General features: G+C 52.3%; 1 protein-coding gene across 1 annotated transcript; it reads left to right on the top strand.

Moving 5' to 3' along the window:
• The first annotated feature begins 551 nt into the window (after window positions 1-551).
• On the top strand, window positions 552-7,135 carry LGALS4 (galectin 4). Its single transcript, XM_029925745.1, has 9 exons — window positions 552-663; window positions 965-1,053; window positions 2,384-2,588; window positions 4,656-4,790; window positions 5,914-5,952; window positions 6,130-6,159; window positions 6,409-6,497; window positions 6,638-6,803; window positions 6,885-7,135. The coding sequence occupies exons 1-9, from the start codon at window positions 619-621 to the stop codon at window positions 7,029-7,031; spliced, it is 945 nt and encodes a 314-aa protein (XP_029781605.1). The 5' UTR covers window positions 552-618; the 3' UTR covers window positions 7,032-7,135.
• Window positions 7,136-11,364: the final 4,229 nt, after the last annotated feature.

The following is an 11,364-nucleotide window of genomic DNA, read 5'->3' as shown; positions in this document are numbered from 1 at the left end:
GTGTCTCTCAAAAATGAGTAAATGCTAAAACAAAATTTAAAATAATTAAAAAATATATACAGTGCAATGTACATGGCATTGGACTGTCAGGCATGCGGTGAGCATGCAGATAAATGTAGGTCCTCCCACAGTTCCTCGGAGTGTCCAGAGCACCCAGTTCCTCCCTGCTTTCACTCGTTCCCACTGCCCATCTGTCATGGGCCACGCCTGCACCCCTGCCAAGCCCAGCCCTCCTGGACTCTCCCTCCTGCTATCAAAGGTCTGGGCAGGCTTTTATCGACTCTGATAAGGCCCTGGTGGGGCTGAAGTTCACTACGCTTCCTCTTTGTGGAAGGGCCTGAATGAGGGAGCTCTGACCTAAGTCCCCATGGCCTGACCCAGGTGCTCTGAGCTCTGGCTGGTTACCAGTGAGGCTAGTAAGAGAAGGGACACAAGGGGGTGCCCTAGAAAAAGATGGGAGCCTGCAATGCCCAGAAGAGGGACCCCGTGGACCCTGCCCTGCCAGCCCCTCCCTTGTCCTCAGGTATAAGAGCCACCCCCCCTCCTGCCATCTGCCACCATTCCCCACTCCTGCACCTCTTCTCACCGGACGACCAGCCACCAGCCCAGCCTCTCACGATGGCCTATGTCCCTGCACCCGGCTACCAGCCCACCTACAACCCGGTGAGATGGTGGCCCAGGCCCTAACTGCAGGCCCCCGGCTTAGTTTCACCCTGAACCCCACACACCAATTTCCTCTCACCCTAATTCCTCAGAGGCACCCCCGCCCCCACCCTTGAGTCTGATCTACCTGACACTGAGCCTGGGACTTGATTTACTCCCCCCCTGAAACTCGGGCTATTTATGTCCCTACCTGACTCTTGGCTCTCTTCACCTTCCCGTGGATCCTTCACTCCTAGTGTCCTAATTAGAGGGGGGTGGGCTTCTCGATGAGGGGTAAGGGCTCACCAGGCCCCTTCCGCAGACTCTGCCCTACAACAAGCCCATCCCGGGCGGTCTCTGTGTCGGAATGTCTGTTTACATCCAAGGAGTGGCCAGCGAGCACATGAAGAGGTAAGGCGCTCCCCCACGCCAGCCTAGGCTAGGAGGGGGCTAGAACGGGGGCTTCCGGTCTCCTGCAGAAGGCCTTCTCCCTTCCCCCAGCCTGCTTGGGAAGGGGGCTCTGTGCCACTGCACCCGATGGCCAAAGGTCAGCCCTAGCCTGGGATGTCCAGGACTTGGTGACCAGGAGTGGGGAGCCTGGGGACTGGGGGTGGGGGTCAGGGAGGCTCACCAAGAGAGGCGGCCCCGGAGCTGGGATGTTGGACTGGAACCCATGGGTGTGACTGCATGAATTCAGATCACAGGCTCAGAGCCCGGCCAGCTCTGTCACTGGCCAACTGTGCGACCCGGGAGAGCCGCCACGCCTCTCTGTGCTTTAGATTCCCGTCTGTAAAATGGGATTCTTTTGAGGATTCCATGTGTAACACTGGAAAGTAAGCACTAAAATCAGTCTTAGCATTTTTTTTTTAGGGCTCCTAAAATGGTGATAAAAAATTGAACTAATCTGAAGGCACTGTTGTTTTTTTACTCATTGGTTTTTTTGGTCATTGAGTGCCCACTGTGTGCCTAGGCACTGGGGACAGAGCAGTCGACAGGACCAAGATCTCTGTCCACATGGACTGACATCCTAGTAGAGAGGAGAGATGAAAGATAAAAAATCAAATATGCAGGGGCCCTTAGTGATAGATGCTAAGCAGACAAATAGGGAAAGGAGATAAGGAATGGAAGTGGGGAGGGAGGGCTGTGGCATAGTCCCTTTAAATAGGGGGGCAGGAGGGAACACATCAGCAAAGACCCAAAGCGGGGGAGGGAGGGAGCTTGGGAGCATAGGTCGGTAGAAAGAACAGCCAGTGCAAAGGCCCTGAGGCCCAGTTAGAATAACTTCAGGGATGATGGCCTGAGGGAAGGTGTGGGTAGTGCTCTGACTTGCCTGTTCATAGGTCCCCCTGGCCGGAATGGCCTGCGGGGCAGGAAGGGAGCAGAGACAGGTGCCTAGGACAGGGCCTGGCCCTCGGAAATGCAGGGGTCCCAGCTGCAGTCCTACTTAAAGTTGCCAAGGGCTGGGGGGCAGTGGTCTGGCTAAGGAAAGGGAGTGAGCCAATGCGTGGCAGTTCTCCTGGACCTCAGGGGCACTACCTCCCCCTCCTCCCTGGGGTCAGCAGTGCCCAAGTGTGCTGTCCCATTCTGTCGTTGTCCCCCCAAGCCCCCTCCCGCCCAGTTAGGGACCTGAGAACAGGGTAGGTCTGAGCGGAGCTTCCAGGAAGAGAGCCCAGTGTGCAGGCAGGGGGCGTGGGTGGGGGTGGGGTCGGGGGCGGAGGAACAGCCCTTCCTGTTCCACCAGGTTCTCCGTGAACTTCGTGGCGGGAGAGCACGCGGGGGCGGACATCGCCTTCCACTTCAATCCCCGCTTTGATGGCTGGGACAAGGTGGTCTTCAACTCGATGCAAGGCGGCAAGTGGGGCAAGGAGGAGAAGAAAAGGAGCATGCCCTTCTGCAAGGGCACACCCTTCGAGCTGGTGATCATGGTCCTGATGGAGCACTACAAGGTCAGAGTTTGGGGGCGGGGCCACCGCCCTCCGCCCGCCTCCTTCCCCTCACTCCTCCCCCACCCTCCTCCCCCTCCCTCTCCACCTTCCTTTCTCCCACACCTCCTCTTTTCCTTCGGTACCTCTCCTCCTCCCCCTCCTCCCCACTTCATTCTTTCCCCTCACCCCTCCTCCTCTGCTCCCCTCTCCCCTTCCCCTTTCCCTCCTCCTCTCCCCCTCCCCTCCCCCCTTCCCTCTCCTTCCACCTTTCCTACCTCACTTTTTCCTTTTCTTTCTTCCCTGCCTATTAAACATTTTTTTCTCTTAAACAATGTTTTTCTCTCATGCTTCTCACTCCTGTTCCTCCACCATGGACAGGCCTGGCACGTTTAATGTATATCACCTTGTTCGCTACATTCTTGCAAAACGCATATTCTTGCTCTTTCTTCTGGAGAACTCTGAGCACACACAAAAGGAGGCCCAGGCTCAGTGACCCCCTGGCGTCCTTGGTCAGCTCCATCGGTTGTGAACTTGATGCCTTTGCGTTTTCATCCTTCCCTGACACTTCCCTCTCATAGGATTTAAAAGCAAACTCCAGACATAATTTCATTCATAAGTCTTTCGGTTTCTAAGAGCATAGTCACAAGGCCATTACCACAGCTGAAACACGAACAGTCAGGTCCTCCTGGGGCCTCACATCAGCCAGCCGTCTGGGTACCTCATAAATACCTTAACGTGTGTGGTTTGTTTTAAAGTTTATTTAATTTGAGAGACAGAAAGAGAGAGAGAGAATGAGAGCATGAGCTCAAGCAGAGGAGGGGCAGAGAAAGAGGGAGAGAGAGAGAATCCTGAGCAGCTTCCATACTGTCAGCATGGAGCCCCACGCAGGGCTTGAACTCACGGACTGTGCGATCATGACCTGAGGTTTTTTTGCACTTTGAGTCAGCCTCTGGATAAGGCCCACACACTGTGACTGATTAGTATTATGCAAGTATTTTTTTAAGTTTATTTTATTTTTGAGAGAGAGAGAGAGTGCAAGTGAGGGAGGGGCAGAGAGAGAGAGAGAGAGAGAGAGAGAGAGAGAGAGCGAGAATCCGAAGCAGACTCTGAGCTGTCCGCGCAGAGCCGGATCCGGAGTTCGAACCCATGAACCAAACCATGAGATCATGACCGGAGCTGAAGTTGGACGCTTAACCACCTGAGCCACCCAGGCGCCCCTATGCAAGTATTTTTAAATTTCATTTACTTATGTTCTTTTATTTTTTAAGCTTTTCTAAAAATTTTTTAGAATATTTATATTTGAGAGGGAGAGAGACAGAGCATGAGCAGGGGAGAGGCAGAGATAGAGGGGGAGACACAGAATTGGAAGCAGGCTCCAGGTTCCAAGCTGTCAGCACATAGTTCATGGGGCTCGAACTCACGAACTGTGAGAACACGACCTGAGTGAAGTTGGACGCTTAACCACCTGAGCCCCCCAGGCGCCCCTTCAAGTATTTTCTTACATGTGTTACTGAAGGTGCACAGCAGAGCTCACTGGTGTTTCATGAAGAGAACACACCAGCATCTAAGTCCAGAAATAAAACTCCTTCGGAGCTGGCTGTCAGCCCGATGTCCGCTGCTTAGCACCGTGAATAGGACTGTGATGACATAGAGGACATGAGGTATGATAACGAGGCTCTATCCAGGATTTCCACCACGCCTTTGACGTGCCTGGCTGCGTTTAATGCTCCCACAATCCCAGGGAGAGCCTCCCTCTTACAGATGGAGAAACAAAGGCTCAGAGAGGTGAAGGGACTTCAGGCAGCCAGCAGGTGGGAGCCTGACTCAGGCCCAGCTCTTTCGGTGGACTCAGGCCTGAGTCTCTTGATCATGATCCTAAATCCTCCGTTCCGGCCCGTCCACCTGTCTCTGAGCCCCCCGCTGACCCTGGCTTCACCGCCGGCCTGTGGACTCCAAGAATCCTCCCTCTGCGGCTCTCCCAGCTCATCCCCAGACTTGTCTCCAAGTTAAAAAGATCTCTTCCCCTGCTTCCTGTTTCGGCCTTCCCAAGGTCATGGATGCTGACTCTGACCTCCCCCTGCCCTCCAGGTGATGGTAAATGGAAATCCCTTCTATGAGTTCGGGCACCGGCTGCCCCTACAGATGGTCACCCACCTGCAAGTGGACGGGGACCTGGAGCTGCAATCCATCAACTTCATCGGCGGCAACCCCCCGCCGAGCCAGGTGCGGGCTGTCCCCTCGCTTAGGTGCCGCTTCCTTCCTCACTTCATCCCCGCCCTCCTTTCTTTCCTGAGCACCTGCTCTGTGCCGGGCCCTTTGCTGGCTGAGCAGCAAGCCCAGAGGCAGCCAGCGCGGCCCACTGGGAACACAGACATTCCACCAGACCGTGTTGGCTCCAGGCAGTCGAGGCGGGAGGGGAGACGGGAGGTTTGGGGAGTCCAGAGGAAGGGCTTCTGGGAGGAGGAGGAAGTCCATAAGCTGAGTCAAGAAGCAAAGATAAGGAGGAACAGAAGCCACGGGAATGGCAGGCAAGTTCATGAGAAGTTGCCCAACGTTGCTCGTCACCAGAGAAACTTGCTTCGAGTCACAGTGAGCCACCTCCACACGCCCAAGGGAAGAGCTAGCAAGAGAAAGGCACACAGTACCGATCACTGGCGGGGCTGGGGAGCTGGCGGACACTCCCCTGGAAATGGCTGGGCGGTGTCTCTGAAAGCAGGGACACACCCGACGACCTAGAAACCCCATTCCCAGGTCCACGGTGAAGGAACAGCCGCCAAAACACCCATAGCAGACGCCAGCCATGTCCTTCAGCTGAGGGCTCTGCGCTGCCCCAGCCTGTAAGACCCCCGCCTCCGCGGGGAATGTGCTTTGATGATCATCGGGCCCATTTTACAGATGGGGGAACCGAGGCACAAAGACAGGAGGAAGCAGGATAAGGGAGGGAGCGAGAGTAAAATTTACCAGGCTTGCCCTGAAGGGGTGGAGCGTCACTGTGCCCCGAAGATCCCTAAACATGGCAAGTTCCTCTCCATTAATGAGCCACCTAGGTGCCGCTATTTGACCCCCGAGTTCTCTTGGACCGGGGTGGTGGGGCTGCCCTGGGCAGGCATCCTTGGCACCCCTCCCCCCAGGCCCTACTTTGGGGTCTTCCCTCATTGCCTGCCTTCCCACACACATTGCCTTTGTGCCTACGGACACCCATGGGTGTGCCGGCTTACCCAGTAAGTACCTATTGATGGGTGATGGATTTCTCCCTGTGGTGGGGGCTTGGTGGCCTGAGGAGGTCTTGGGGCAGCCGAAGCACCCCCAGCCCCACACCATTTCTGCCTTCCATTCATCTGTGTAGGGTCCTGGACACACCCACCAAGAGCCAAGTAACCTGCCGGTAAGTGGGAGGGTTGTGCGGCCATTTGAGGGGGGAGGGGTGGTGAGAAGAGGGACGAGGTCAAGGAGGTGGCCCCCGGGTGTGCTAACCCAGCCCCCGGAGATGCGCCCGCACAGAGTTGGAGCGCCGTAACTGTTTGTCAAGTATTATAGAATCACGTCTCTCCTTACTCCACAGACCATGGAGGGACCCCCGATCTTCAACCCGGTAAAGCGTCCTGTGGGCAGTTAGGGCTCTGCGGTGGGGAGTTGGTGGGGACACAGGAGCCGGTGGTGGGCAGGGGGCTCTGAGAGGTGGGAAATAGAGTGCGGAGAGGGTGTTGGGGTGGCCGGAGTCGGGAGGGGATGGGAGTTGGGGACATTTCCTAGGAGTGGGCACCCATCTCTGAAAATGTGACCCTGCCTCTGGCTTCTGGTGACCTGAGAGGTGACAGGACCCCATGACCTCTTCCCACAGCCTGTGCCATTTAGGAAGATCTTGCAAGGAGGGCTGAGAGCCCGAAGAACCATCATCGTCAAGGGCTTCATACCCCACACAGGCAAGAGGTACACGGTCTGCACTGAGGTGGGAGTCCACAGCCCCGTCCTCCTGCAGACCCAGGAGTCCCGGCCCGGCCGCCTCCTCCCCCGGAGACCCAGGCGCTGGCCCGGGTCTGACTCCCACCTCCTTCCCTGTCTGCCTTCAGCATTACAATCAACTTTGTCGTGGGATCCACGGGGGACCTGGCTCTGCACATTAACCCCCGCCTGGCCGAGGAGGCCGTGGTCCGGAACAGCTGCCTGAGTGGTTCGTGGGGATCCGAGGAGAGGCAGATCTCCTACAACCCCTTTGGTCCTGGAAAGTTCTTTGATGTGAGTCTGCAGTCTCTTTCGGCCCCTTCCCTCCGAAGCCCCTGTCCCGGCCCTAGCCTCAAGCCTGCCCTCCCCCCGCAGCTGTCCATCCGCTGTGGCATAGATCGCTTCAAGGTTTACGCCAACAACCAGCACCTCTTCGACTATTCCCATCGCGTCCCGGCTTTCCAGAACATCGACGTGCTGGAGATCCACGGTGATGTCAGCTTGTCTTATGTCCAAGTCTGATCTATTCCCAGGGCCCTGACTCTTGGGAACACAGAGAGATCCCACAGGACTCTCCTTGAAGCCCTTAATAAAATGTCTGAGAGTGTCTTGTGACCGCAACACCATTCACGTCCCTCACCGTTCCTTCCTTCCTTGGTTCCATCATACACTGTCCACTCAGCTACCTCGTCACCTGTCTATCCATCTTCCCGTCACAATAAATCTAGGAATATTCCAGACACAGGTCTTGGGCTTTAAGTCTATCAACTCATTTGCTCCTCACAAAAACACCAGAAGGTAGGAACTATTATTATACTTCTGGAAAAGATGAGGAAACAGGCAAATTCAAATAAAGCAGGGGCACCTGGGTGGCTCAGTCGGTTAAGTGTTCAGCTTCAGCTCAGGTCATAATCTCATGGTTCGTGGGTTGGAGCCCCACGTCAGGCTCTGTGCTGACAGTTCAGAGCCTGAAGTCTACTTCAGATTCTGTGTTTCCCCGTCTCTCTCTGCACCTCCCCTGCTTACGGTCTTCTTCTCTCTCTTCTCTCTCTCAAAAAAAAAAAGGCAAATAAACATTAAAAAATTTTAAATAAAGCAAATTTACCAAGGTCACAAGGCCCATAAATGCCAGAATGAGGATTCAAATCAAGGTGGTCTAGCTACACACTTAGTCACTACGCAGCCCGCTTTTCCATCCAGGTGCCCACCGTCCACTCATCCATCTCAATCTCCATAAATCTCTCCGAACAGCCATCCAAGCACATATTCATCGATCCACCTAAATACACAGTCAAGGACGCCTGGCTGGCTTGGTTCGTGGAGGAGCAGCTCCTGATCTCAAGGTTGTGAGTTCAAGCCCCACATTGGGTGTAGAGATTACTTTCCTTTTTTTTTTTTTTTTAACTTTTTAACATGTATTCATTTTTGAGAGATAGATTATGAGTGGCGGAGACGGCAGAGAGAGAGAGGGAGACACAGAATCTGAAACAGGCTCCAGGCTCTGAGCTGTCAGCACAGAGCCCGACCCGGGGCTCGAACCCATGGATCATGAGCTCATGACCTGAGCTCAAGTCAGATGCTTAACCAACTGAGCTACCCAGGCACCCCAGATTACGTTTTTTTTTAATTAAAATTTTTTTTTAATGTTTTATTTGTTTTTGATACAGAGAGAGACAGAGCATGGGAGGGGGAGGGGCAGAGAGAGACACAGAATCTGAAGCAGGCTCCAGGCTCTGATCAGGCAACACAGAGCCCGATGTGGGGCTTGAACCCATGAACATGAGATCATGACCTGAGCTGAAGTTGGAGGCTTAACCAACTGAGCCACGCAGGTGCCCCTACGTTTTTTTTTAATGAAAAGAAATTCTTTTTAGAACTTTATTTACTTTGAGAGCGAGAGAGCAAGAGTGTGTGGGAGGGAGAGAGCAGAGGGAGACAGAGAGAATCCCAAGCAGATCCTGTGCTCAGTGTGGAGCCGGACACAGGGCTCCATCCCACAACTCTGGCATCGTGACCCAAGAGGAAATCAAGAGTTGGACGCTCAACTGCCTGAACCACCCAGGCACCCCAGAGATTAAAATTTTTTTGAAAATCTAAAACATAAACAAACATCCAACCGTTCATCCTCTCACCTGTCCATCTAACTCTCCACCTATCCAGCTGTTTGTCCGTCCATTCATCATCCAACCCTTCACACATCCATCTGACCACCGAGCCATTCAGACTTCTTTTTTTTTTTAACTGAAGGTTTTACAGTTTATTTCTTTTTAATTTTTTTTCAATGTTTTATTTATTTTTGATACAGAGAGAGACAGAGCTTGAGAGGGGGGAGGGGCAGAGAGAGAAGGAGACACAGAACCGGAAGCAGGCTCCAGGCTCTGAGCTAGCTGTCAGCACAGAGCCCGACGCGGGGCTCGAACCCACGAGCGTGAGATCTGACCTGAGCCGAAGTTGGAGGCTTAACTGACTGAGCCACCCAGGCGCCCCCATTCAGACTTCTAACCATTTATTTATTCCCTCATCCATTTGTCTAACCATTCAGCCATCCTTACATTCACCTTGCATCCTCTTATTCATGTCTTCATTCTTCCATCTGTCCATGCAGTTCTCTGCCTCCCACCACGTCCATCCATCCATCTCTCCTCCATATGCCCATCGATTCCTCTGTCCAGGCAGCCAGTTCTTCATTCTCTACCTATCAAGTCATCCATCCATCTCTTTATGATCCATTCTTCTATTCATTTCCGACGATGTGTCTATTCATCCAGCATTTCCTCTCTCCGTCTGTCCACTACCGCCTGGCATCCATCCAGTCATCCTCACCCCGCAGCACTTCTCGCATTGACCTAATCATCCATTAATTTACACTTTCATTCACCCATTCATTCATTCCTTTCTCATTTGCTCACTAACTTGTTCACAGATCCATTATCCAGGCATGCCTCAGTGTCTATTCATTTGTTCATTCATTCATTCTATTTATTGTCTCATTTATTCCTCTAGTTCTCAAACTTGGCTGTACGTTGCGATCTCTGGGGAAATTTAATTTAAAAAATTTTAGGGGAGGAGGGGCAGAGAGAGAGAAACAGAGGATCCAAAGCAGGCTCTGTGCTTACTGCAGAGAGCCGAGGTGGTACTCTAACTCACAGACTAAGAGATTATGAACTGAGGTGGAGGCTTAGGGCAGTCACTACCCAGGGTGGCATGTCCCAGCGATGGCAGCAGAGGGACAAGTCAGTAGCGGAGCCTGGCGGGGTTCAGCGAGAGGGGATGAGTCTGGAGCCCCACCCGGAAGAGGTGGAGAGGTCATGTTTGGTTTTCCACTGCTGCTGCAATGCGTTTAAAGAAATATGGCTACAGACTTGCCAAAGAGGCCCTTAATCTATAGATCCAAGAAGTTCAATGACTTGCAAATAGGAGGAATACAAAGAGATCCACATCTACACTCATCATCGTCAAGCTGCTGTTCAAAAAAAAAAAAAAGACAGAAAACCTTGAGAGCAGGAAATGAAAAACAGCTCATCCTGTATAGGTAACAGCAGTACACTTGACCCTGTTTCTAGAAACAATGAAGGTAAGGGACGCCGGCGTGGTCAGTCGGTTAAGCATCAGACCCTTGGCTTCGGCTCACGGCATGATCTCACAGTTCATGAGTTCGAGCCCTGCATCAGACTCTGTGCTGACAGTGCAGAGCCAGCTTCGGGTCCTCCGTCTCCCTCGGTCTCTGAAAAATAAATAAACAAACCAAAAAAAAAAAAAAGCCAGAAAAAAATCCCCACAAAAAACAATGAGATCAGAAAGCAGTTGCATGACTCAAAGTGCTGAAAGAAAAATAAAACTGTCAACAAATACTTGTATATTCAACAAAACTGTTTTTCAAAACCGAAAGTAAAATAAAGACATTCCCGGGATAAACAAAAGCGGAGAATTCATTGCTAGGGGAGCTGCCCTTTAGGGAATGCTAAAGGAAGTCCTCACACTGAAAGAACAGATATCCGGGCGCCTGGGTGGCTCAGTCGGTTGAGCGTCAGGCTTTGGCCCAGGTCAGGATCTCACGGTTTGTGGGTTTGAGCCCCGCGCTGGGCTCTGTGCTGACAGCTCAGGGTCTGGAGCCTGCTTCAGATTCTGTGTCTCCCTCTCTCTCTTTGCCCCTCCCCTGCTTGCACTGTCTCTCTCTGTCTCTCAAAAATAAATAAAAAGCATTAAAAAAATTAAAGAAACTGATATCAAACAGAAACACAAATCCAGGGAGAGAAATGAAGGGCCCCAGAAATTATAAATAAGTATGTAGCTAGATATTTTTTAATTATATAAATATATGTTTTCTGTTTACTTCTTTTGATTTAAAATATCATTGTATTAAGGAGATTGTAATACTATGTTGTAGAGTACAGGGCACAGTTATATGTTACATATATGACAATAATAGCACCTAATGGGGTGGGAAATAGAGATGTACAGAGCAAAGCTGCTATAATTTACTGGAATTAAATCAGTACTGGGGGGCCTGGGGTGGCTCGGTCAGTTAAGGATCCGGCTCTTGTTTTCAGCCCAGGTCATGGTCTGTGGCATTTGGCCCCTCGACAGACTCTGCTCCGACAGCACAGAGCATCCTCGGGATTCTGTCTCTCCCCTCTCAAAATAAATAAATAAACTTTTTTTTAATGTTTCTTTATTATTGAGACAGAAAGAGACAGAGCATGAATGGGGGAGGGGCAGAGTGAGGGGAGACACAGAATCCGAAGCAGGCTCCAGGCTCTGGGCTGTCAGCACAGAGCCTGACATGGGGCTCGAACCCATGAACCTGAGATCATGACCTGAGCCGAAGTCGGAGGCTTAACGGACTGAGCCACCC

The sequence above is a fragment of the Suricata suricatta genome, chromosome 16 (assembly GCF_006229205.1).
Source record: "Suricata suricatta isolate VVHF042 chromosome 16, meerkat_22Aug2017_6uvM2_HiC, whole genome shotgun sequence".
Lineage (NCBI taxonomy): Eukaryota > Metazoa > Chordata > Mammalia > Carnivora > Herpestidae > Suricata > Suricata suricatta.
This window is presented reverse-complemented; position numbering and strand designations above follow the sequence as displayed.

Excerpts from the sequence above, each read along its gene's own strand:
- LGALS4 (XM_029925745.1), top strand. The coding sequence starts at position 619 with ATGGCCTATGTCCCTGCACCCGGCTACCAGCCCACCTACAACCCG. Across the intron at positions 1,054-2,383 it reads GCCAGCGAGCACATGAAGAG|GTTCTCCGTGAACTTCGTGG; the intron begins GTAAGGCGCTCC and ends CTGTTCCACCAG. Across the intron at positions 6,498-6,637 it reads ATACCCCACACAGGCAAGAG|CATTACAATCAACTTTGTCG; the intron begins GTACACGGTCTG and ends GTCTGCCTTCAG.